General features: G+C 46.6%; 2 protein-coding genes across 2 annotated transcripts in view; one reads left to right on the plus strand and one right to left on the minus strand.

Moving 5' to 3' along the window:
• LOC130344230 (oocyte zinc finger protein XlCOF6-like) overlaps positions 1–26,641 on the plus strand; it is a 117,656-nt gene that overhangs the window by 80,345 nt on the left and 10,670 nt on the right. The gene's annotated exons all lie outside the window — the stretch shown is intronic.
• Positions 1–26,641, minus strand: part of LOC130344229 (oocyte zinc finger protein XlCOF6-like) — a 133,893-nt gene that overhangs the window by 47,223 nt on the left and 60,029 nt on the right. Inside the window, exon 7 of the mRNA XM_056554399.1 lies at positions 7,005–7,615. Within this exon, the coding sequence (XP_056410374.1) occupies positions 7,005–7,615 (611 nt within the window). The remainder of the gene's footprint in view (positions 1–7,004; positions 7,616–26,641) is intronic.

Consider the following 26,641-nt stretch of genomic DNA (forward strand, 5'->3'; position numbering starts at 1 on the left):
AAAATTCTGGCAGAAACATCTCACAAAATATTCCATGGTTACTAGTGCCCAGACAAGCGATAACTGTATATATAAAACATTTCTGAGCTTAAATGTGAGTGCAGGTGCAGTGACCAAGAAAAAAATAAAAATATATATATACTTTTTAATAACATTTTTCAATAATAATTATTTCTTTTTTTAATAATTACTTAAATAACACCTTATCCCCAAAAAACTAAGAAAAACAAAAACTATAAAACTGCAACCATTTCTGTGATATCAAAAAGCTTGTGTGAAATTTTGGATGTAAACTGGACTCTCACCCCAAATATCATGTAAAGCGGACAATATACGTGGACACGCCCACTTTTACAAAACTGACGTGAACAGTGTAAGCCGCAGCACAAAGCTCTTTGAAAATGTGGTTGACACTCTTCGTGCCAGAATTTTCACGCAAAATAGATTTTTTTTTGGGCGCAAAATTCTTTGAGAATCTTCCCCAGGGTTCCTTATCCATCTTATCTCCACGATTGATAGATCGCTCTTTATTCACATATGTTACATATTATGTAATGGGATATTTCTCAATACATGTTCTCATTATCAAGGTTATAGGTTATCACTGAGATACACTGTACAGTGCTGGATGTATATATATAGAATCTAATGACATAGTACAATACTATTTCAGTACAGTGGGAGGATATACCATATATACACATGAAGTATCCAATAAGAAAACACCCACGACCTAATGTATACCATGGCGGCCCACAAGGGAGGAGGATTGGACTCGTAATGAACCAGATATATATATATTAGGATAAATACCCCCTCATGGGGCAGCACGGGGGCTCAGTGGTTTGCACTGTTACCTTGCAGCACAGAAGACAACATCTGCAAAGAGTTTGTATGTTCTTCCATGTTTGTGTGGGTTTCCTCTGGTTTCCTCCCACACTTCAAAAACATGTGACCCCAATGGGGACAGGGACCAATATGAGTGTACAGCGCTGCGGAATCTGTGTGCGCTATATAAATAAAGAATTATTATAAAGGAGAGACCCTCAATAATAATAGACACACCCTCATTTATAATAGATACACCCACATTTATAATAAACACACCTTGATTTATAATAGACACACCCACATTTATCAAGGAGACACCTTGAATTATAATAGACACACCCTCAATTATAATAGACACACCCTCATTTATAATTGACACACCCTCAATTATAAAGGAGGCGCCCTCCATTATAATAGACACACCCATGACTAATACTATAAAATCACACATGAGTTCATTATAGAGGAGGGACATGGATGGACAGGAAGAAGGAGAAGATTGGAGGCTGTAAGAAGCTGAGACAGAGGCGGCCATCTTGAAATCCACCATTTTTGATGAGGTAACCGGCCCTTTGGGAAGAAAGTCCAAGACAGTAAGAGGAGACTAAAGTCATTCGAGCCCATATAACTCTTCCTATATGAATAACCTATACTAAGGACGGTCATTATATGGAGATTTATTGTTTATGTAGTGTCGGCCATGTTGTCCAGAAGATTATAATAAATGTTTTTACATAAAGAGCTTGGAAATCCTCCATGATGACACCTGAGGATATTTACCTATATGAGGTTTATAAAAGGGTATAGTAAGGAATCTATTAACCCCTTCAGGACACTGGCCATAAATGAAGCTGAGCACGCTTCATACCTGGTGGGTCCCGATTGTTATCAGCAGCCAGGACCCACAACTAATGACGGACATCACTGATTGGTCCTGTGTCTGACACTAACCCTTTAGATCCAGCAATCATCACGACAAAATTGCAGGGTCCCGATCAGCTGAGAGGACAGGCGGAGGGTCCCTAACAGCTTCTGGCTCATCCGATCAGATACTTACTGTAGACAGCCTCAGCAGCAATAGAGTAATGAGTACTGTATTTATTTTATTTATTTACCGTATTAATAGTAATAGAGCACCGATAACACTGTTCTATATGACGGCATTGATCAGTGTCTGCAATCTAAAGATCACGTGTAATAGTTTCCTAAGGGGACTAAACAATAAGAAAAATATACAAAAAAAAAGTATTAATAAATGCAAATATGCCCCTCCCTTAGTAAAGTTTGAATCACTTTTCCCATTTTTAAATAAAATAAACAAAAATAAACATGTTGTATTACGTGTGCGTAAATGTCCAAATTAAAATATAATAATAATTAAACTGCACGGTCAGTGCCGTACAAGGTCAATGCTGATTTTCGGTCGCTTCATATACCAGGAAAAAATGTATAAAAAAATGATAAAAATTGCCATCAAAACAAAATGATATAAATGGAAACTACAGATTATGGCGCAAAAAAAATGACCCTTATATAGTCCTGTAAACTGGAATATAAAAGAGTTATAGGGGGTCATAAGAGGACAACTTTAACTCTTTAAGGATTCAGGGTTTTTCCGTTTTTGTACTTTCATTTTTTCCTCCTCACCTTCTAAAAATCGTAACGCTTTGAGTTTTCCACCTACAGACCCATATGAGGCTTGTTTTATACACTACCAATTTTACTTTGTAATAACATCAATCATTTCACCACCAAATCTATGTCGAAACCAAAAATTGAATTATTTGTGGGAGAAAATGTAAAGAAAACATAATTTTACTGTTCAGTGCTCTGCCATAGGATAGCCCTGATCAGTGATATCTGCACTCTGCTAATATAGTCTGGTTTGAGGGGCGACTTTGGCCACCATTTTGACACAGTGCCCCCCACGATTCCTCTGCATACAATACAGTAGTCCAGCATCTGTTATTACAGCCTTTAGATGCCGTGATCGATTGCAGCATCTGAAGGGTTAATGGAGGACATCAGCTGCATGACCCGCCGAACTATGAGAGGCATCGCCTGCACTCACCTCATGTGCGTGATGTAAACGTACATCACTGTGCGCTACGTACCAGGATGCCATGCCATTTTCCCCTGTGGATATGGTATTTGGTAAGACATTTCTGGAGTTTGTTCAATTGCCCTCGCTGTCCTCCGATCACCGAGATGCTCTTAATGGGGACTTCACTGAAGACGAAGTTCGGCGGAACATTAAAGGTCTCCATAATGCGAAAGGGCCGGGCCCTGATGGTTTCTCCGGTGAATTTTATAAGGTCTTGATTGATGAAGTGACGCCCCCATTAACGTCTTACTTTAACCATCTCCTGCATTCTGACTCTCGGCCTTTGCACTCAAACACAGCCGTCATTAATATCCTTCTAAAGCCCGGCAAGGATCCCCTCCTGCCCCAATCCTACCATCCCATATCCCCCAAGACCTTAAGCTAGTGTCTAAAATGCTTGCTGATCGCTTAAGTGTGTTTCTGCTCTTGTTGAAAGGTCCTTCCCAAGTGGGATTTGTCCGCAATCGATCAGCAGTGACTAATATCTGCAAATTGTTAACTGTCCTGGGTAGGATGCAGCACCGTCCTGAGCCTGGGGAACAACCACTGTTACTGGCACTTGACGCCAAAAAGGCATTCGATAATGTCAGGTGGGACTGGCTTGGGATGGTGTTGGACAAGGTAGGCATTACTGGTCATTTCCATACATTTTTAGGGGGTCTCTATGCTTCCCCCCCAGGCACAAATTCACACCAGGCATATTGTCTCCCCCCCTTCCCTCTTTTTAAAGGGATGCGACAGGGATGTCCTTTGTCCCCTCTCTTATTTAATCTGGCCATGGAACCTTTAGCCCGTCGTCACCTGGAGGACTCTGATTTGTATCAAGGCATTGCCATCTAGTGCAAAATAGTCAAATTGACCCTTTTCGTGGATGATGTTTTGATCTTCCTAGCCAATCCAAGTGTCCATTACGTCCCCCTGATGGCAGCTTTAGCTCATTTTGGTACCTTCTCTGGGTATAAAATCAATCAACTAAAAAGTGAACTACTCCCGCGGGGACCCTCTTGGTCTACTTCTTACTGGAATAACCTGGACATACTCGGGGATCTTGTGAAGCCTCATATGACTTACTTAGGTATAAAAATTGGTAGAGACCCCTCTTCCCTCTACACCTTGAATTATCTCCCTTTGTTCGAGCAGATCCAGGATGAGCTTCGTCGCTGGCATCATTTACCAATCTCCTTCCTAGGCAAATGTCATTTGAAAATGATCAGCTTTCCTCAACTCTTATACCAGTTACAAACCCTGCCTGTTTTATTGAAACATAAGGCTGTGACTACTCTAAACTCAGCCTTCACACACTTTATATGGGCGGGTAAGCGCCCGCGAATTGCCTTACAAAAACTGATGCTTAGCAGGGCTGATGGCGGTGTGGGTTTTCTCAACCTCCGTGGCTATAACCTCTCATGCCTCTCTAGACATGTCATGGACTTATAGAACCTCTCATGCCTCTCTAAACATGTCATAGACTTATAGAACCTCTCATGCCTCTCTAGACATGTCATGGACTGGCTCCATGAGTCTAATTTTCATTCCAACTATTTTTTGGAGGAAGATCTCACTTCTCCTTGGAATTTGGTTTCCTGCCTCCATACCCGCATCCCATGCCTTCCCACCCATATTATGCGTTCATTTGTAATTAGGGACACTATCTTAACGTGGAAAGCTGTTCGTAGGGCCTATGGTCTACCTTTTCTGCTATCTGGGCGTCTCAATATCTGGGGTCATCTGGAATTTCTCCACGGCAGAGAGAACAGTTTGTTTGAGGTTTGGCGTAGGAAAGGGATAAAAGTGGCAGGACAGTTGATGCATGCCGAGGAAAGACGGTGGCTCCGCCCGCAGGAAATTACTAACTTCTCTCTGCCGCCTTCTCATTTTCTCCAAGTGTCTCAACTTCTCCCTTTTTTGCACTTTCTGGCTCAGGAACCATCCTCCGAATTGTCTTCCTCCTCTTTTGAAGACAAGGTAGGTCCACAAACTAGGAAGGCGTCTATTTCAGCTTTGTATAAATACTTTAATGACCGTCTATTAAAGGTCTCCAAACATACACTTTTTGCTAAATAGGAGTCGATTCTTCAGGATCCTGACGTACGCGAGCGGATATTGGGGGGTTGGTGAAAAGTGAAGGATAATGTCATCAATGAGCGCTGGTGCAAAACGTTTTTTAAGCTAATGCACTTTGGCTACTTGGGCTTTAATATCCCGGCTACCTCTGCATTCCCAGACAGACTTACTGCCTGTCCGAAATGCAATACTCCCGACATGGATTTTTATCATGGCATTTGGTCCTGTTCCAAGTCGCAGAGCTTTTGGGGGGACATTGTAGACTATATCACTAGGTATTGGATCATTCAAGTTCCATTGACTCCTCAGGCACTTCTGTTCCAGTCTGTTGATCTTTCTGTTGCAGAGGAGGTGGGTCTACGATTCATCCCAAAATTCCTCCATGTAATTTTCCTGGTGGCCTCGTGCATAATTATGTGTGACTGGATAAAGACTCCCATGCCGGTCATAGCCCATGTGGTAGAAATTAAGACTTTCTTTTAGGTGGACAGACTGGACACAGAGAACACAATGCGAGGAAATTCTTTGCAAAGTGGCGTACTTTCCTGTCCGCTCACTATACCACAACCCAATTGATGCCATAGTGTTACTTTTCCGTCACACTGAATGGTACTCCCTGGCGTCCCTTACTAATACCCTTGGTCCTCTTTGTCTTTCAGCTGGTCTGGAGTGAGCTTCCTGTAGTTTCACATGTGTCTGCAGGTCTTCTATCTTTTCCTTTTCTTTCCTGGCCCCCTCCCCTCTCCCCCCCCCCTCTTTTCTTTTTGTGTGTTGTATTGTTTTATTTTGTTCTGTTTGTGTGTGTGTGTCAGCTTATTGGTCTTGTGTTGTCGGTGTGCATGGGTGGTTGTATGCTCTGTCCTATTTATACCGGTATTTGATGCTAGTGGAGAGGTTGATATCAAAGTAATTTATGACCTTGCTATTATGACCTGTTTATTGTGTGTTTTACTTTCTTGACTCTGTGGGTACTGCACTACTCATGTCTGTTACACCTGTGCAATGTAGTTAAACTTACTTTTATTGCTGTTCTTATAAAATGGAAAAAATCTAATAAACAGTTTTGCAAAAAAAAAAAAAAGTATCTACAGCATCTTATGTTCAGAAGAGACGATCTTCAAGGGAGACGCGCGGATCCTGTCTGATGCCTTGAATTAAAGTCTCTATAATCATAATGAGAAGGGGGCGGGGACAACACTGACGCGTTACATTCCCTATATACAACGTCAGGGACAATATTACATTTATTATAAGTCCAGTGTGCGGAGATGAATATAAGAATAATAAATCATATAAGAAAGAAAACTTTTATTAACAATTGGTAACAAGTTTAGAGATGCAGTATATGATATATATCTATCTATCTATCTATATCTATATCTATATATATCTATATATCTATATATCTATATATATATCGGGACAATGTAGAAAAAAACGCACTCACCCGATCAACGTGCACAGATTCTTTATTCCGTTGAACATCAACATAGAACACAGGAGGACTTGTGGTCGGCAGGGACGCCAGGGAACAGGAGGTGTTGTTACAGCTGTTTCACGGGAACACAGCCCGCTTCGTCAGACTACCTAGTCTGACGAAGAGGGCTGTGTTCCCGTGAAACAGCTGTAACAACACCTCCTGTTCCCTGGCGTCCCTGCCGACCACAAGTCCTCCTGTGTTCTATGTTGATGTTCAACGGAATAAAGAATCTGTGCACGTTGATCGGGTGAGTGCGGTTTTTTCTACATTGTCCCGATTGTGTCAAGCGATATGTGCTTTCTCTAACCAGCACCCCGACATAGCACACACCGTCCAGTCTCTACCTATACCTGTGAAAGGGGATACCATATTACCTAGTAAACTGCCTTCACCTGCATAGCAGTGCCAGACTTATACTCTTTCTACTTGCTCCAATATATATATATATATATATGTCAGATATCCTATGTACATGGTGAATATATAGATGTGTTATCTGCATCATTTATTGCTCTCAATTGGCTTCTCCCCTGTGTGAATTCTTAGATGTCTAACAAGACTTGATTTGTCAGTAAAACATTTCCCACATTCTGAACATGAAAATGGCTTCACGCCTGTGTGAGTTCTTTGATGTTTAACAACATCTGATTGCTGAGCAAAACATTTCCCACACTCTGCACATGAAAATGGCTTCTCCCCTGTGTGAGTTCTTTGATGTTTAACAAGAGCTGATTGCTGAGTAAAACATTTCCCACACTCTGAACATGAAAATGGCTTCTCCCCTGTGTGAGTTCTTTGATGTTTAATACGATCTGATTGCTGAGTAAAACATTTCCCACATTCTGAACATGAAAATGGCTTCTCCCCTGTATGAATTCTTCGATGTGTAACAAGATGTGATTGCTGAGTAAAACATTTTCTACATTCTGAGCATGAAAATGGCTTCTCCCCTGTGTGAGTTCTTCGATGTGTAACAAGATGTGATTGCTGAGTAAAATATTTTCCACATCCTGAACATGAAAACGGCTTCTCTCTTTTGTGAGTTCTTTGATGTACAACCAGACCTGTTTTAAAAGTAAAACATTTCCCACATTCTGAGCATGAATATGGTTTCTTTCCTGTATGAGCTCGTTGATGTCCAACACCCCTTCTGTGACCTTTATTTTGCTGAACATCCTGTGATGACTGAGAAGACAGGACCTGTATATAAGGATGAGATGACAGATCTTGGCTGTGAAGGGCTGAGGGTGTATCTGGGATAATGGAATGTTCTTCATATGTATCTTGTGTGATATCATCATCTGCTTTATAATCTGAAGATATAAGATTCTCCTCTGATCTCCTGCTACAAGAATCTGCAGAGAATAACACAGATTTTAGTATCAGTATTAACCCCTTAACAACCCAGGAAATTTAAGCTTTTGTGTTTTCTTTTTTCCTCCTCTCCTCATAGCCATAACTCTTTAAATTTTTCCATCTATACTGCATTTGAGAGCTTGTTTTTTGTGGGACCGATCTTACAGTAAATTCGATTCGTCACAAACTTCTCGGCTCGGGAGTTGATGACTTATCCTGCATAAATTAATTCAGCTTTCAGGTGCTCCGGTGGGCTGGAAAAGGTGGATACATTCCTAGGAAAGAGTCTTCTAGGACTGTTTCCAGCTTTTCCAGCCCACGGGAGCACCTGAAATCTGAACTCATTTGTGCAGGATAAAGTCATCAACTGCCGAGCCGAGAAGTTCGTGATGAATCGAATTTACTGTAAGTTCGCTCATCTCTAATTATATCAACAAGCATTAAAATATAAGTCAGGTACATACAATCACAGCGATATCTAATTTGTATAGTTTTGTTACGCTTTACTACACAAAAAACAATTGAAATAAAAATAGCTTTACATTTTTACAACAAAAATGTTAAAATATTATTGAAGGGGTTCATTTACATTTTTAAAAACATATTTTACACTTTTTGGTCCCTCTATAGGACTTGTATGAGCAGTCATTGGATTGCTCATACAGATCAGTACAGTATTTACTGCATTGATCCATTAGAGCCGACCATAGACAGGCTGTATCAATAGCAGAGTCCCGGCAGTGACAGAGTCCTAGCAAGGGCCTCAGGCTGCCATGACGATGGATGGGCCCCCAATGTTCGCTTCGTGAGGAGCCAATCCTGACCACTGCACCCCAATGATTCTCACTAAGGCTGTATAATCGCTGGTCAGCTTTGACTTTAGCATCTAAGTGGTTAATATCCAGAGCCAGAGATTGCTCGGTGTCAACTATTAGCAGAGGCCCTAAGCTGAAGAATGCGGCCAAGATCCACCAGGTATAGAGGGGGCCCAAGTCCCGGACCCTCCCCATACACCCTTAATGGCCCCATGAGGTAAATAAACATAATGGGTCACTAAGGGGTTAAACTTTTCATATATTCATAGTTATATCTTGTCCAGAATATTACACAATGGAACAATCATCATCCTACCTTGTGTTCAGTCTCAAACCCAATGATCACTGTGTAGAGGTCAGAACACGGGGCCACCAGAGTTTTCACAACAGGGCCCATAATAACTGATTTCTCCTGAGGTGTCCGGCTGCTTTGGAATCATGGTGCACACAGAACCGAGGTAGCCTGAGTATTTTAGGCATAAAACACCTATCACTAGGCTTCTCGGGAGGAGCAGAGCTTAGAGCGGTGAGAATGGGGCCCCCAACAGGCAGGTGACAGTACTACATATAGGGCTATAATACGGTCAGCAGGTATGACTGGTATGAGACAGGGCATCAGCTTTAGGTTATGTTCACACCACAGAATGTCTGCACGGAATTCAGCAGGAATATTCCACACAGATTTTAGTATATGTGCTGTCGAGGCGACTTCTATAAGATTCTGCTGCACTGTGCACACGACGGAAAGTCCAGATAGACTTGTCTATTCTTTCTGCAGATTCCACTCGGAAATGTATTACAGTCTATGAGACGCCGCATTTCCAATCGGTCCTATCGTCCATCGGATCATTTAAATGTGCAAAATGTCGCCCGTGTTTTCTGGGTGTTCATTCCGCACATTTTCAGCCATTTGAACCCGGCCTTAGTGTTCTTAGTGCCAAGAAGAAAGGAGACACATAATAAAATGGGGAGAAGAAGAAGAGAGCCCACCTAGCCTGTCCTAGAGATAAACATTTGACCGCAGGGAGGTAAATGAAGTGTTTGTGTCCATAAGAATTAGAATAGGTCCGGTAGTACCCACAGACAAGTGCGGCCACTCCTTGAGGGACAAATGATGGCCACTGAGGAACGTTTCCTGGTAAGAAAGCTATAAGGATAAAATGGTCTCTCTGGGGTAGGTGACCCCTCTTTACCCCACTATAACCCCGTATATTGGCTTTAGTGTGGAGAACAAGCGGCCAGATTCTCTATAAGTTACTTTGGATAAGACTGTAATGTGATTGAGGCCCCTGCGATTGATACAGGGCCTCAACTCACCAATCCCAGGGGCCTCAACTCACCAATCCCAGGGGCCTCAACTCACCAATCACAGGGGCCCCAACTCACCAATCCCAGGGGCCTCAACTCACCAATCCCAGGGGCCTCAACTCACCAATCCCAGGGGCCTCAACTCACCATTCCCAGGGGCCCCAACTCACCAATCCCAGGGGCCTCAACTCACCAATCCCAGGGGCCTCAACTCACCAATCCCAGGGGCCTCAACTCACCAATCCCAGGGGCTTCAACTAGATTTTGGATGAACCCCTGGGACAGTCCGTCTGTAACATACTCCTCTATGGCTTGGTTCTCTGCCACAAACAGAGGGTAGACTCGGCCCTTTGGAGGTATAGCACCTGGTTGAGGCTCAATGGTACAATCATGGGGTCTGTGGGGAGGTAGTGCCCCCCGCCTACATCTTAACACATTGCTGTACTCCTGGTATACTTTAGGAAGAGAAGATCTTTGTCGTGTACAATTATACGACAGACCGAGGAGATACAAACCAACCAAACCGATCTATATACAGTGACCCCCCGACCTACGATAATTTCAACATGCGATGGCCTCTCAGAGGCAGCATCAACATACAATGCTTTTGTATGTCGGGTCTATCGCATAAATGGCTATCCGGCAGCGCAGACTGCTTCAGCTGCCGCCGGAAAGCCGTTTACGGTGCCCCGTGTGCTCCAGTGATGGTCTCTTACCTGTCCTCGGGAACCCGGTGCATCCTCTTCACGATCCTCTGCATCGCCGGCGCTCTCCTTTATCACGTCGCCACACACGCCGTCCCATCATCCAATAGGAGCGGCGTGCGTAGTGACATGATGGCGGCGACGGAGAGTGAGGATCCCGGGGAAGCAGAGACGTCCGGAGCGTCGGGGACACCATGGGGACACAGTAACAGAGGGCAACATCCAGGGTAGCGGTGACGGTCCAGAGCGGCGGGGACAGGTGAGTACAACTTCCTATTCTTTTCATTGCACGGATCCCTCAACATACGATGGTTTCAACAAATGATGGTTCATTTGGGGATTACCATCGTATGTTGAGGGATCACTGTATACAGGTAGAAGCAAACTGCAGGGACCAAGACAAACCTCAGCTGTGACCCAGTCCAAACGGGGATTATGTCTCTGGAAACAAAGAGAACCGAGCACAACAGGATAATGCCGAGAGATAATCACCTGGAACTAGAGGGTCTCCTGGTAAAGAGCCCCCAACACCACAGACAAGGGAACTGTCTCATGGATAAGGTGAGGGGGCTGTAAGGGTCTTCTATAACTCACTTCCATGGCCAGAGGACCCAAAGCTGGAGTGGAATAGAGTTTTTGGCTACAAACACATCATCAAAATACTCATCAGCACTGGAGACCACGGGGACCTGCGTGACCACAGAGGAAATATACCATGATAGGATAATCCTAATCATAGCTTTGTCTTTGTGGAACTCTGGGGATGAAGAAAGCCCACCCAATATCTGTCCCTAGCAGGACCCCAAGTGTTTCCTCACCAGGTTTGGCATGATCCGAGCAAAGGGCCACAATAAAGACACATCCCCTCCCCCCTACTATAATCCTTCTCCTCCACGGAAAGGGGGGTGGTCCTGAGCTGCATTGGTTTCACCCTTTCAGATGATCCAGGAGGCCACAATCTCATCTTGTATAATATCGGAGAGTCCACGAGAGAACGTGTCCACCAGCGCTTCCTTATCCCAGCACACTTCTGCTGCTACAATACAGAACTCTATTGAATTCTTGGCCACAGTTCTCGTCCCCTGTTACATGGACATGAGCTGCTCTGCCGCAGAGGGAGAACGGACAGGGAGATGAAATGTCTCTGTAGTCGTAGATAATACGTTTATCAGTCTCCAAAGAGGATTCACCCGGGATAGAGCGTTATCAGTAAGGAGGGAGATCAGGAATCCTACCTTACTTCTATCATTAGGACAGGACTGCAGGACCATTTCCAGATAAATGCCCACTTGGTTCAGGGAGCCTCTACATTCATTAGGATCGCCCCCATAATGCTGGGGAAGCGGGGCAGATCCAGTAAACCCACAGGAGGCAATGGCTTCTATGGCAGCAGAAATAGTTGCCGGAGCAGGAGGGTAGGTGGCTGCCGGTTGAGGCACAGGAGGCTCTAGGGGAGACGTACGATTCTAAAGCGTCTGCATTACAAGTGCCAATTGCTCAATCCTCTGATCCTGCAGATCCATTATAGTGAAAATGTTTGGTGCTGGTGGATTGTCTGCATCATCCGGATTCATGGCCCTTGTGTAATGTCAGGAACCACAAAACCAGATGGAGATGATCAGAACAAATCACCTTTATTATATTCTCAACCGTCTCACATTCTCATCATTTATAGTTTATATTCTGACTGAATAAAGGAATATACAGCAGAAAAGACTGACAGGACACAGGGCTTAAAGGGGTACTCCGGTGGAACACCTCTTCTTTTTTTTTTTTTTTTTTAAATCACCTGGTCCCCAAAAGTTCAACAGGTTTGTAAATTACTTTTATTTAAAAATGTTAATCCCTCCAGTACTTATCAGCTGCTGTATGCTTCAGAGGAAGTTGTGTAGTTCTTTTCTGTCTGACCACAGTGTTCTCTGCTGCCACCTCTGTCCATGTCAGGAACTGTCCAGAGTAGGAGAAACTCCTCATAGAGAACCTCTCCTGCTCTGGACAGTTCCTGACATGGGCAGAGGTGACAGCAGAGAGCAGTGTGGTCAAACAGAAAATAACTAAAATCAACTTTCTTTGCAGCTGATATGTACTGTAAGGATTAAGATTTTTAAATGGAAGCAAATTACAATTCTGAATAACTTTTTAGCACCAGTTGATTACATTTTTTTTCCCCATCGGAGTACCCCTTTAAGAAAATCCCATAAAAAAATTATTACAGCCGGTGACTGAGCAGAATCTGTGACTGTTCTCTGCATTTAGTGGTCACTACTCACCTGGGTGGTTACCTGAAGATATGCCCTCCTTATACTGCTCATCACTACTCATATCGGTCTCTTCTTCTTCTTCCCTTAAGTCTGTAGTATTACTATAGATCAGATCTTTTCCGGCAGGAATGTGCTTCTTATACTGCTCATCACTGCTCACATCTGTCTCTTCTTCTTTCTTTATGTCTGTAGCATTTTCTTTCCCTGAAAGAATGTCCTCCTTATACTGCTCATTACTGCTCCCATCTGTCTCTGGAACATTAATATTGTTCATATCTTCTCCCTGATTCATAAGATGTGGAAGAAATATAGTAAAAGTCATCAGACAGTAGGAGAAGTCACGTGGGATGTTCTAGATGAGCAGGAGATGAGGAGTCATGGAGGGTGAGGGGACTGACCACAAGAGCTTCACAGCCCTTCTACAGATCATAGGGAATATCTCCATCTACCTGATCATCCTGTGGAAGAAGAGGACGGGGACACCTCTCTGGTGCTGTTCTCTTACTGGATCTGACTGTAGGGAACACATACAGAGACTGAATTCATTCTTTACATACAAATAATGAGAGGACGTGTGTATATAGTCATGTCTATTACCTTGTGATGTGAGGGGCTGCTGATCCTCCATCATGACCTGATCCTTGTACTGATCCTTGTGTCCTTCTACATACTCCCACTCCTCCATGGAGAAGTAGACCGCCACGTCCTGACACCTTATAGGAACCTGACACATAATGATACAGTCATCACCCCGACCCCTCCAGTGGTGTTACTGTATAATGTCCCAGCATTCCCAGCAGTGTCACCTCTCCAGTCATCACCAGACCCCTCCATTACTGTATAATGTCCCAGCATTCCCAGCAGTGTCACCTCTCCAGTCATCACCAGACCCCTCCATTACTGTATAATGTCCCAGCAGTGTCACCTCTCCAGTCATCACCAGACCCCTCCATTACTGTATAATGTCCCAGCAGTGTCACCTCTCCAGTCATCACCAGACCCCTCCATTACTGTATAATGTCCCAGCAGTGTCACCTCTCCAGTCATCACCAGACCCCTCCATTACTGTATAATGTCCCAGCAGTGTCACCTCTCCAGTCATCACCAGACCCCTCCATTACTATATAATGTCCCAGCAGTGTCACCTCTCCAGTCATCACCAGACCCCTCCATTACTGTATAATGTCCCAGCATTCCCAGCAGTGTCACCTCTCCAGTCATCACCACACCCCTCCATTACTGTATAATGTCCCTGCAGTGTCACCTCTCCAGTCATCACCAGACCCCTCCATTACTGTATAATGTCCCAGCAGTGTCACCTCTCCAGTCATCACCAGACCCCTCCATTACTGTATAATATCCCAGCATTGTCAGCTCTCCAGCCATCACCAGACCCCTCCATTACTGTATAATGTCCCAGCAGTGTCACCTCTCCAGTCATCACCAGACCCCTCCATTACTGTATAATGTCCCAGCAGTGTCACCTCTCCAGTCATCACCAGACCCCTCCATTACTGTATAATGTCCCAGCAGTGTCACCTCTCCAGTCATCACCAGACCCCTCCATTACTGTATAATGTCCCAGCAGTGTCACCTCTCCAGTCATCACCAGACCCCTCCATTACTGTATAATGTCCCAGCAGTGTCACCTCTCCAGTCATCACCAGACTCCTCCATTACTGTATAATGTCCCAGCAGTGTCACCTCTCCAGTCATCACCAGACCCCTCCATTACTGTATAATGTCCCAGCAGTGTCACCTCTCCAGTCATCACCAGACCCCTCCATTACTGTATAATGTCCCAGCAGTGTCACCTCTCCAGTCATCACCAGACCCCTCCATTACTGTATAATGTCCCAGCAGTGTCACCTCTCCAGTCATCACCAGACCCCTCCATTACGGTATAATGTCCCAGCAGTGTCACCTCTCCAGTCATCACCAGACCCCTCCATTACTGTATAATGTCCCAGCAGTGTCACCTCTCCAGTCATCACCAGACCCTTCCATTACTGTATAATGTCCCAGCAGTGTCACCTCTCCAGTCATCACCAGACCCCTCCATTACTGTATAATGTCCCAGCAGTGTCACCTCTCCAGTCATCACCAGACCCCTCCATTACTGTATAATGTCCCAGCATTCCCAGCAGTGTCACCTCTCCAGTCATCACCAGACCCCTCCATTACTGTATAATGTTCCAGCAGTGTCACCTCTCCAGTCATCACCAGACCCCTCCATTACTGTATAATGTCCCAGCAGTGTCACCTCTCCAGTCATCACCAGACCCCTCCATTACTGTATAATGTCCCAGCAGGGTCACCTCTCCAGTCATCACCAGACCCCTCCATTACTGTATAATGTCCCAGCAGTGTCACCTCTCCAGTCATCACCAGACCACTCCATTACTGTATAATGTCCCAGCATTCCCAGCAGTGTCACCTCTCCAGTCATCACCAGACCCCTCCATTACTGTATAATGTTCCAGCAGTGTCACCTCTCCAGTCATCACCAGACCCCTCCATTACTGTATAATGTCCCAGCAGTGTCACCTCTCCAGTCATCACCAGACCCCTCCATTACTGTATAATGTCCCAGCAGTGTCCCCTCTCCAGTCATCACCAGACCCCTCCATTACTGTATAATGTCCCAGTAGTGTCACCTCTCCAGTCATCACCAGACCCCTCCATTACTGTATAATGTCCCAGCAGGGTCACCTCTCCAGTCATCACCAGACCCCTCCATTACTGTATAATGTCCCAGCAGTGTCACCTCTCCAGTCATCACCAGACCCCTCCATTACTGTATAATGTCCCAGAAGTGTCACCTCTCCAGTCATCACCAGACCCCTCCATTACTGTATAATGTCCCAGCAGTGTCACCTCTCCAGTCATCACCAGACCCCTCCATTACTGTATAATGTCCCAGCAGTGTCACCTCTCCAGTCATCACCAGACCCCTCCATTACTGTATAATGTCCCAGCATTCCCAGCAGTGTCACCTCTCCAGTCATCACCAGACCCCTCCATTACTGTATAATGTCCCAGCATTCCCACCTCTCCAGTCATCACCAGACCCCTCCATTACTGTATAATGTCCCAGCAGTGTCACCTCTCCAGTCATCACCAGACCCCTCCCCCATTATTGTATAATGTCCCAGCAGTGTCACCTCTCCAGTCATCACCAGACCCCTCCATTACTGTATAATGTCCCAGCAGTGTCACCTCTCCAGTCATCACCAGACCCCTCCATTACTGTATAATGTCCCAGCAGTGTCACCTCTCCAGTCATCACCAGACCCCTCCATTACTGTATAATGTCCCAGCAGTGTCACCTCTCCAGTCATCACCAGACCCCTCCATTACTGTATAATGTCCCAGCAGTGTCATCTCTCCAGTCATCACCAGACCCCTCCATTACTGTATAATGTCCCAGCAGTGTCACCTCTCCAGTCATCACCAGACCCCTCCATTACTGTATAATGTCCCAGCAGTGTCATCTCTCCAGTCATCACCAGACCCCTCCATTACTGTATAATGTCCCAGCAGTGTCCCCTCTCCAGTCATCACCAGACCCCTCCATTACTGTATAATGTCCCAGTAGTGTCACCTCTCCAGTCATCACCAGACCCCTCCATTACTGTATAATGTCCCAGCAGGGTCACCTCTCCAGTCATCACCAGACCCCTCCATTACTGTATAATGTCCCAGCAGTGTCACCTCTCCAGTCATCACCAGACCCCTCCATTACTGTATAATGTCCCAGAAGTGTCACCTCTCCAGTCATCACCAGACCCCTCCATTACTGTATAATGTCCCAGCAGTGTCACCTCTCCAGTCATCACCAGACCCCTCCATTACTGTATAATGTCCCAGCAGTGTCACCTCTCCAGTCATCACCAGACCCCTCCATTACTGTATAATGTCCCAGCAGTGTCACCTCTCCAGTCATCACCAGACCCCTCCATTACTGTATAATGTCCCAGCAGGGTCACCTCTCCAGTCATCACCAGACCCCTCCATTACTGTATAATGTCCCAGCAGTGTCACCTCTCCAGTCATCACCAGACCCCTCCATTACTGAATAATGTCCCAGCAGTGTCACCTCTCCAGTCATCACCAGACCCCTCCATTACTGTATAATGTCCCAGCAGTGTCACCTCTCCAGTCATCACCAGACTCCTCCATTACTGTATAATGTCCCAGCAGTGTCACCTCTCCAGTCATCACCAGACCCCTCCATTACTGTATAATGTCCCAGCAGTGTCACCTCTCCAGTCATCACCAGACCCCTCCATTACTGTATAATGTCCCAGCAGGGTCACCTCTCCAGTCAGCAGCTCCATCATCTTGTTGATGAGTTCTCGGATCTTCTCTCCATCCATTTCCTCATGTATCAGGGAGTGAGGTGGGGGCCCCGGGATTGGGCTCAGGGTTCTCCCCCATCCTTCACACACAGGGGCCCAACAGCGCCCACTAGAGGACTTCTTCACTACTGTGTAATCCTGTGTATGGAGAGACACATTAATATCACTACATACATTCCCAGAATCCCTCACCTCTCCAGTCATATCCATCTGTTATTACATAGATAAGAATGAGGTCATGTGACATCACTCCCAGAATCCCTCACCTCTCCAGTCATATCCATCTGTTATTATATAGATAAGAATGAGGTCATGTGACATCACTCCCAGAATCCCTCACCTCTCCAGTCATATCCATCTGTTATTACATAGATAAGAATGAGGTCATGTGACATCACTCCCAGAATCCCTCACCTCTCCAGTCATATCCATCTGTTATTCCATAGATAAGAATGAGGTCATGTGACATCACTCCCAGAATCCCTCACCTCTCCAGTCATATCCATCTGTTATTACATAGATAAGAATGAGGTAATGTGACATCACTCCCAGAATCCCTCACCTCTCCGGTCATATCCATCTGTTATTACATAGATAAGAATGAGGTCATGTGACATCACTCCCAGAATCCCTCACCTCTCCAGTCATATCCATCTGTTATTACATAGATAAGAATGAGGTCATGTGACATCACTCCCAGAATCCCTCACCTTTCCAGTCATATCCATCTGTTATTACATAGATAAGAATGAGGTCATGTGACATCACTCCCAGAATCCCTCACCTCTCCAGTCATATCCATCTGTTATTACATAGATAAGAATGAGGTCATGTGACATCACTCCCAGAATCCCTCACCTCTCCAGTCATATCCATATGTTATTACATAGATAAGAATGAGGTCATGTGACATCACTCCCAGAATCCCTCACCTCTCCAGTCATATCCATCTGTTATTACATAGATAAGAATGAGGTCATGTGACATCACTCCCACAATCCCTCACCTCTCCAGTGAGACGGAAGAGTATCTGTAGGGTGAGGTTTATGATCCTGTCGGCCATCTTGTTCCTGTCTCTCTCCATGGTTGATGGGTCATCCAGGAGAATTCTCTTATATAGAAGATATCAGCAGAGGATCCTGGATTGGAGAAACCTGAAGGGAAGAAGAGGAGACGATGATAAACCGCACCAGATTCTATGGAGAAATAAAATCCATTTCCTGGAGATAATCTGGGGAAACATCTGAGGAGACATTATAGTCACAATCATGGAGGCTATAAACATAGTCAGGGGATCCATCATAGTCTGGGGCAGAGTCATGGGGGATGGGTAGAATATGGAGACAAGAATCCACCGTCCATGTTATCCAGGTAATACCAGAAGCCACGAGTGGTGAGAAGAGGGAAATGGTGGACAAAGTGTCTGAGGATTCTTCATCATGCAGTAGATGTGACCTGTCATGGTCGGAGGTCAGGAGGTCACTGTCCTATGTCACACACCTTCTCTTACCATCCTATTTTAACTATAGTCAGAGGGGCCCGAGCAGAGAAGGCTGAGGGAGAGTCCTCTGAGGAGAGACCATATGTGACCACTGTGCCTCGTGTGCAGGCTGTGAGACAGTAAGGAAGGAGGTAGAAGCAGCCACCGGGACCACAGTGGCGGCCATCTTAGATTGCTGTATGGAAGAAATGACTAATACCCAGAGAAGACATTAACCAGATGACAGGATGGGCGGGGAGGTGACCTGCAGCCCTTCACTATACAAACACGCCCCTTCCATAGACCTGCATTGAGAGGGCGTGACAGAACGAGGGGCGGGGCTTTGCCAGCACAACCCCCGCTCCAATCGTTCTGAACACTGGGGCAGCAGAGTACCCCTTTAATGGGTTAATCATTAGCGGTGAGTCCTGGCTGCTTATAGCTCCTAAGCTCTAAATCCCATATGGGGCGCGGGGTGTAAATTAGGGCTGGGCGCTATACCGGTTCATACCGAATACCAACATTTTTGTGCTGCACGATATGAATTTTAACCCATTCCGCAATACCGGTTGGGCCCCTCCCCCTCGGGAATGAATGAATGAGCCCAGCGCTGCGCTGTCCCCACATCGGGGAACTAATAAACAGTCACCCGCGAGCGCTGTTCTGCCCCCCAATTAATTATCAGCCCAGTGCTGTCTCCATCGGGGTAAATACTGATATGTCACCCGCATGCGCTGCCCTCCTCATCCTCATGTTTGTTGCGGCCGCCAGCGCTGACACTCTATACCAGTGGTCTTCAACCTGCCGATGGCTGTCCGGGCATGCTGGGAGTTGTAGTTTTGCAACATCTGGAGGTCGGCAGGTTGAAGACCACTGCTCTATACTGTGTGGTATCCCTATGCCCGGGCTGCAAAAAATAAACAAAATAAACTTTAACTCACCTCCCGTTGGTCCGGTACCGGCCTCATCTGCTTCCTAGTGAATGGAACGTCGGACAGCCGTCAGCCTATCACAGGCCGCTTATATGCTGAGCCCGCTGTCATGTTAGAAGCTTCTTACATGACAGTGGGCTCAGCCTATCAGGGGCCAAGGCGGAACATCGCTGCGGCCAGTGATAGGCTGACGGCTGTCCGACGTTCCCGTCCCTAGCGTAAGGCCGACGTCGGAACATGCGTGAGTTTATTTTGTTTACCTTGTGTCAGCGCCGGCGGCCGCAACAAACAGCCCGAGGAGGGCAGCGGGTGACATGTGATGATAATTTTTGTTGGGGGGGGGGGGGCAGAATAGCGCAACGCTGGGCTGATAATTAATTTTGGGGGGGGAGGAAATACCGTCATATACCGTGGAACCGCAGAAAGTTACAAAAATACCGTGATATGCAGATTTGGTTATACCGCCCAGCCCTAGCGTAAATGTACCATATGTTCTTAAAGGAGTTCTGTAGTAAAAATAAATAACCAACGGATAGGGGACAAATTATAGATGGGGGGAGGGGGGGTGTCTGACTGTTGGGACCCCCTGCGATCTCTTGTACGGGGCCCCGACAGTCCACAGGAAGGGGGCGTGCCAACCCCTGCACGGAGTGGTGGCCAAAAAGCCCCCACCATATATCCCATAGCAAAACATGGAGGGGGAGCTTCAGCAGCGGCTTCCTGTGAACTGATGGGGACCCGTACAGGAGATCGCGGGGGATCCCAGCAGTTGGACACCCGCAATCTATAACTTATGTTATTTTTCACTGCCCTAGTCCTTTAAGGGTTAATAACATCCCCAATAATCATGATCTGATGGTGACCGCACACACATACCTGTATCTGTAGAGGAGCCGTGTGCTTACAGGACCTGCGATGATGTCACCGTCATGTGATCAGTCACATGGTGGAGGAGTCACATGATCAGGGGCTGCTGCTCTGAGAGATCTCCACACACAACACAACGGCAGTGACTGCCCCACCAGGACCTGCTCTGTATCTGCTACATGCTGGAGGTGTAGGACCTGTGATGATGTCACAATCATGTGACCAGTACGTTTTGAGACAAAGTTTAGCAGTATAGATGTGACTGTGGATGAAGGACCTGTGGGGAGGATCATGTGACATGAGTGGGCGGGGTTGAGCAATGCAGGACAGAAGAGATTGTAGGTGAAGGACCTGTGATGATGGTCATGTGACAGTAGAGTCCTGCATACACTGAGCAGATGAGCCTAGAGCAGTGTGACTCCTCCTCCTCCATGTGACTGATCACATGACGGTGACGTCATCGCAGGTCCTGTAAGCACGCGGCTCCTCTATAGATACAGGTATGTGTGTTCTCTCCCTGTCAGGATTCTCTTATGCCCCTCCAGCAGCACAGATGGTATATTCCTCCCCCCCCCCCGCACACTGGTATGACCCATGCATTGTACTGACAATAAAACGTTACAAGGGTTAATCGCACCCCCTCCCCTATATAGAGGCCGATCCCCTCATCCTGTGATTTCTCCTTTGGGGATTATTTTTATGTATTTTTGTGTTTTTTACTATAATATTATTTTATCTTTGCTCCTGGTGAGAGAAGGGTTAATATATTGTCTTGTTTCTGCTGCTGTTTGTGTTATTCCGCCATCTTTACTCATTTCCTATATCTCCGCCCAGTGGGCCCCCAGCTAGAAGCCCCGCCCTCCTGTCCTTGTGGCCCTATTCCTGTTATGTCTTTACCTCTAATATGTCAGGTTCTTCTTCTTCTGGTTCTCTCCCCGCGGTGTCCACATGTCTCCCCGGCCGCCGCCATCTTGTAGAAGGAGGTTTATGGAGAACTGGGCCGACTCCTCTGTGGATCCAGGCTCTGCCGACACGCCCCCTCCCATAGACATGAATGGAGGGGGTGTGGCTGTGACATCACGAGGGGGTGTGGCTGTGACATCACGAGGGTGTGTGGCTGTGAAATCACGAGGGGGTGTGGCTGTGACATCACGAGGGGGTGTGGCTGTGATGTGACACAATGAACCCCTATAAAGGTGACTCCGCCCCCAGACATCTTCTCCTCTCTCTGGGGGAGGGGTCAGACATTGATCTATAGATAAAATATAGTAAAATGATACATTAACCCTTCATCTCCCACATCCTATAAATCTTCCCATCTCCTCCGGCTCTGGTGTCCAAGGTGATAGATTAGTCGCCATCCATGAGTCTCATGATAGATTCTACCAGACGTGGCCCCCGTGGATGTGATTCCAGGATACTGTGGAGTCGCCGTCCTGTTGTGTCCTCCAGCGTGTTCTCTGCTATATTGCTGGGTCATGTGATTGGTCGTCCATTCCCGGCTGTCAGGATCCGGACTGGTATGCAGCGAGGACACTGGTGGTGGATCCTCTGTGTCAGTGAGGTGATGGCGTGGGCCGTACCAGGGGAACGGAGTCTAAGGGGTTACTGGTTTTCACCAGAGCCCGCCGCAAAGCGGGATGGACTTGCAGCGGCAGGTAACCGCCAGGTCGTTCCACCCGATAGCGACTAAACCCCAGCTGACAGCTGAGACAGGCACGGTACACAGGGACAAGGCAAGAGCAAGGTCGGACGTAGCAGAAGGTCAGGGCAGGCAGCAAGAGTCGTAGTCAGGGGCAACAGCAGAAGGTCTGGGTACACAGGCTTGGGAACACACTAAACGCTTTCACAGGGCACAAGGCAACAAGATCCGGCAAGGACAGGAAGGGGAAGTGGGTTTTTATATACATGGTGCAGGTACTGATTGGGCCAGGCACCAATTAATGGTGCACTGACCCTTTAAATTTCAGAGAGCCGGCGCGCGCCCTAGAGAGCGGGGCCGCGCGCGCCGGGACTGAACAGGCAGAGGACGGGGCAGGTGAGGAGATTGGGATGCGACCCGCCGGTGACACCAGTGCAGCGCTCCCGGTCTGACCGGGGCGCTGCACAGAGACAAACGCTGTGAGCGCTCCGGGGAGGAGCAGGGACCCGGAGAGCTCGGCGTAACAGTACCCCCCCCCCCCCCCCTTGGTCTTCCCCTCTTTTTGGAGCCCAGGAACCTATGGATGAGTTCCTTGTCGAGGATATTGTCCCGAGACCTCTCTCCGGGGCCACAATTCTCCCAGTCAAAGAGAAAAATTATTTTACCTCTGACTACCTTGGAGGCGAGGATTTCCTTTACCGTGAAGACATCAGAGGAGCCAGAGACAGGAGCAGGAGCGGTGACCTTGGGGGAAAAGGGGTTAAGAACGAGAGGTTTGAGAAGAGAAACATGAAAGGAGTTAGAAATACGAAGAGGAGGAAGATGAAGCTTGTAGGAGACAGAATTGATTTGACTCTTGACTTTAAATGGTCCAAGGTAACGTGGGCCCAGCTTGTATCTAGGAACACGAAAGCGGATATACTTGGCAGAGAGCCACACTTTGTCACCAGGAGTGAAGACAGGAGGAGTTCTTCTCTTCTTATCGGTGTGTCTCTTCATACGAGACGAGGCCAGTAGAAGCGACTTTTGAGTCTCCTTCCAGATAACAGAGAAATCCCGGGTTACTTCATCTACAGCAGGAAGTCCTGAAGAAGTGGGAATGGGGAGGGGGCAGAGGGTGATGGCCGTACACCACAAAGAATGGGGATTTGGCAGAGGATTCCGAATTTTTGAAATTGTACGAGAATTCAGCCCAGGGCAGAAGGTCGACCCAATCGTCTTGGCGGGAGGAGACAAAATGTTGCAGGTAGTCACCAAGAATCTGATTTACTCTCTCTACTTGTCCATTGGATTGGGGGTAATAGGAGGACGAGAAATTTAATTTAATTTTTAATTGGTTACCAGGGATGTGGAAATCCTATAGCCCGACGCCCGGGACAAGTAGTTTTGGGTGCCGGGCAGGTGAATTGTTTATAGATTTAGCCCTGTATCGGGCAGGGACAGACAGACTTCCCCCTTATTTTTCTTTAATGTCGGTGTGAGGCGCAGGAGCCGATGGAAGTCTCCACCTCACACCGGCACTCAGAGTGTATGGAGGGGGCAGCGGCCTCCAGCTGACTGCAGAGACCCCCCTTATCTCCCCTCCCGGAGGATGGACAGAGCTCAGAAGACACAGCAGGGGGAGAGAGAGGATGTAGACAGCTCCGTGCACAGCTCCATCCCCCGCACACAGCTCCATCCCCCGCACACAGCTCCATCCCCCACACACAGCTCCCCCCTCCCCCTCCCCTGCTCTGTCTAGACAGGACCTAATCCACCACGGGGAGGTTGCTTGTTTGCACGGGGAAAACACAGAGCAGGGGGGGAGGGGAGAGAGGACGGAAATCTCACCTCACACCGGCCGGGACTACAGCTCTGATGTCCACTCATGGCGGCTCAGGTGAGGAGACCGAGAATACAGGCCGCGGCAGGAAGGGTGGTTGTATATGTATGGTGTGATGTGTATGTGTGATGTGTGTATGTAATGTATGATGGGGGGCAGCGGCAGGTGTATGTATGATGTGTGCATATGTATGGTGTATATCAGTGTTTCCCAACCAGGGTGCCTCCAGCGGTTGCAAAACTACAACTCCCAGCATGCCCTGGGCATGCTGGGAGTTGTAGTTTTGCAACAACTGGAGGCACCCTGGTTGGGAAACACTGGTGGATATGTATGGTGTGAGTGTATGTGTGTATGATGTCTATGTGTGATGTGTGTATTAATGTCTAAGTGTGATGTGTATGTGATGTATGATGTGGGGTGGGCAGCGGCAGGTGTATGTATGGTGTATATGTATGGTGTATATGTATGGTGTGAGTGTATGTGTGTATGATGTATGTGTGATGTGTGTATGTAATGTATGATGTGGCGGGGGTGTGTGTGTGTGTGTGTGTATGTATATGGGGGCAGTGGCTGGTGCATGTATGATATGTGTATGACATGTATGTTTTGTATAATAGCGGACTGTCATGTCGGGCATTAGGGCAGTTGTGCATCTAATTTTATTTATTTTTAGTGGCCCCCGCACTAAATTGCCCCCCCAGAATCCCCTTCATACTCACCCGCCAACCAAGAGCCCCTCATATGCACACAAACACGCCCGAACCAAAACTACAACTCCCAGCATGTTGGACCATAACCTAAACTGTAGAACTATAAAGTGCAACATGCTGGGAGTTGTAGTTTTGGTTCGGGTCAGCTGCAGAGCTATAGGCTGCATCAGGGCATGCTGGGTGTTGTAGTTACTAACTGTAATTCCCAGTATTCCTTGACATAGACTATGGCTCTGCAGCTGACACAAACCAAAACTACAACTCCCAGCATGTTACACAATAACCTTAACTGCACTATACATTGCAACATGCTGCAACACCCACACAACCATAGGCTGCATCATTGCATGCTGGGAGTTGTAGTTACTAACTGTAATTCCCAGTATTCCTTGACACAGACTATGGCTCTGCAGCTGACACAAACCAAAACTACAACTCCCAGCATGTTACACAATAACCTTAACTGTACTATACAATGCAACCTGCTGCAACACCCACACAATCATAGGCTGTATCAGGGCATGCTGGGAGTTGTAGATATCTAGTAACTAAATGCAACTTCCAGCATTTTCTGACACAAAATGCTGGAGAAGCAGAACCCCCCCCCCCCAGTAACACATAAGTCCCTATTGAGACTGAAAAATAGTGATTAAAATATTTTATAAACTGCGTATACATGTGAATAAGCCCCTTTCCTAATAAAAGTTTCCAATTTTCTTTAAATAAAAATAATGTACAAAAATAAACATAAGTGGTATCGCTGCATGTGGAAATGTCCAGACTATTAAAATATAATGTTAATTAAACCGTAAGGTGAACGGTGTAAATGTAAATAATAGTCCAGAATTGTTCATTTTTGGTCACTTCATATGAGAAATTTTTTATAAGGTGATCAAAAAGTTATATCTAGACTTTTCTGGGCTTCCCTCGGGCGTAAGAGGATCTACAGCTCTCCCGCCGCTAATATCCTGACATGCTGCGATCACCTATTAACCCATTAGATCATCGCTGTCAGCAGTGTCTAAAGGATCTTATATCCATCCCTGGTGGTCTAGTGGGGGGGATCAGACTATTTTGGTTGAAATTATTTCATCAACCAGGACAAGTGGATTTTCTTGAGGGACAAGTAGATTGTGTTCCGCTTTAGTCCCTTGGACAAGTAGTTTTTTTTTTTAATTTCCACACCCCTGGTTACAGAGAGCTCTCCAAAATTTCGACACAAATTGAACGCCTCTATCCGAGACGATATCCGTGGGAGGCGTGAAGGCGAAAAATATGCAGAAAAAATTGCTTTGCCAACTGTGGCGCAGAAGGAAGACCTGGAAGCGGAATGAAGTGTGCCATTTTGGAAAAACGATCAACGACCACCCAGATGACGGTGTTGCCATGGGATATGGGCTGATCAGAAATGAAATCCATGGAAATTTGGGACCATGGTTGCTCAGGGACGGGCAAAGGAAGGAGTCCAGCAGGCTTCTGGCGAGGGGTTTTATCCCAGGCACAAATAGTACAGGCCCGAACGAAATCAGTAACGTCACCCTCTAGTGTAGACCACCAATACAAACGGGAAATGAGCTGGATGGACTTTTTAATGCCAGCATGGCCAGCTAGGTGAGAGGAATGCCCCATTTGAGGATCTTGAGGTGAAGGCGTGGAGGAACAAAAGTCTTTCCTGGGGGGGTTTGACCCAGTGAGGCTGGAGCAGAGGAGACCAGGCACTCAGGCGGTACAATATGCTGCAGAGGGACTTCAGATTCGGTGGCATCAGAGGAACAAGAAAGGGCGTCAGCTCTGACATTCTTATCTGCGGGACGGAAGTGTATCTCAAAGTTAAAGCGGGCAAAAAACAACGACCATCTAGCCTGGCGAGGATTCAGACGCTGAGCAGACTAGAGGTACGAGAG

Source organism: Hyla sarda, unplaced genomic scaffold (assembly GCF_029499605.1).
Source record: "Hyla sarda isolate aHylSar1 unplaced genomic scaffold, aHylSar1.hap1 scaffold_707, whole genome shotgun sequence".
Taxonomy (NCBI): Eukaryota; Metazoa; Chordata; class Amphibia; order Anura; family Hylidae; genus Hyla; species Hyla sarda.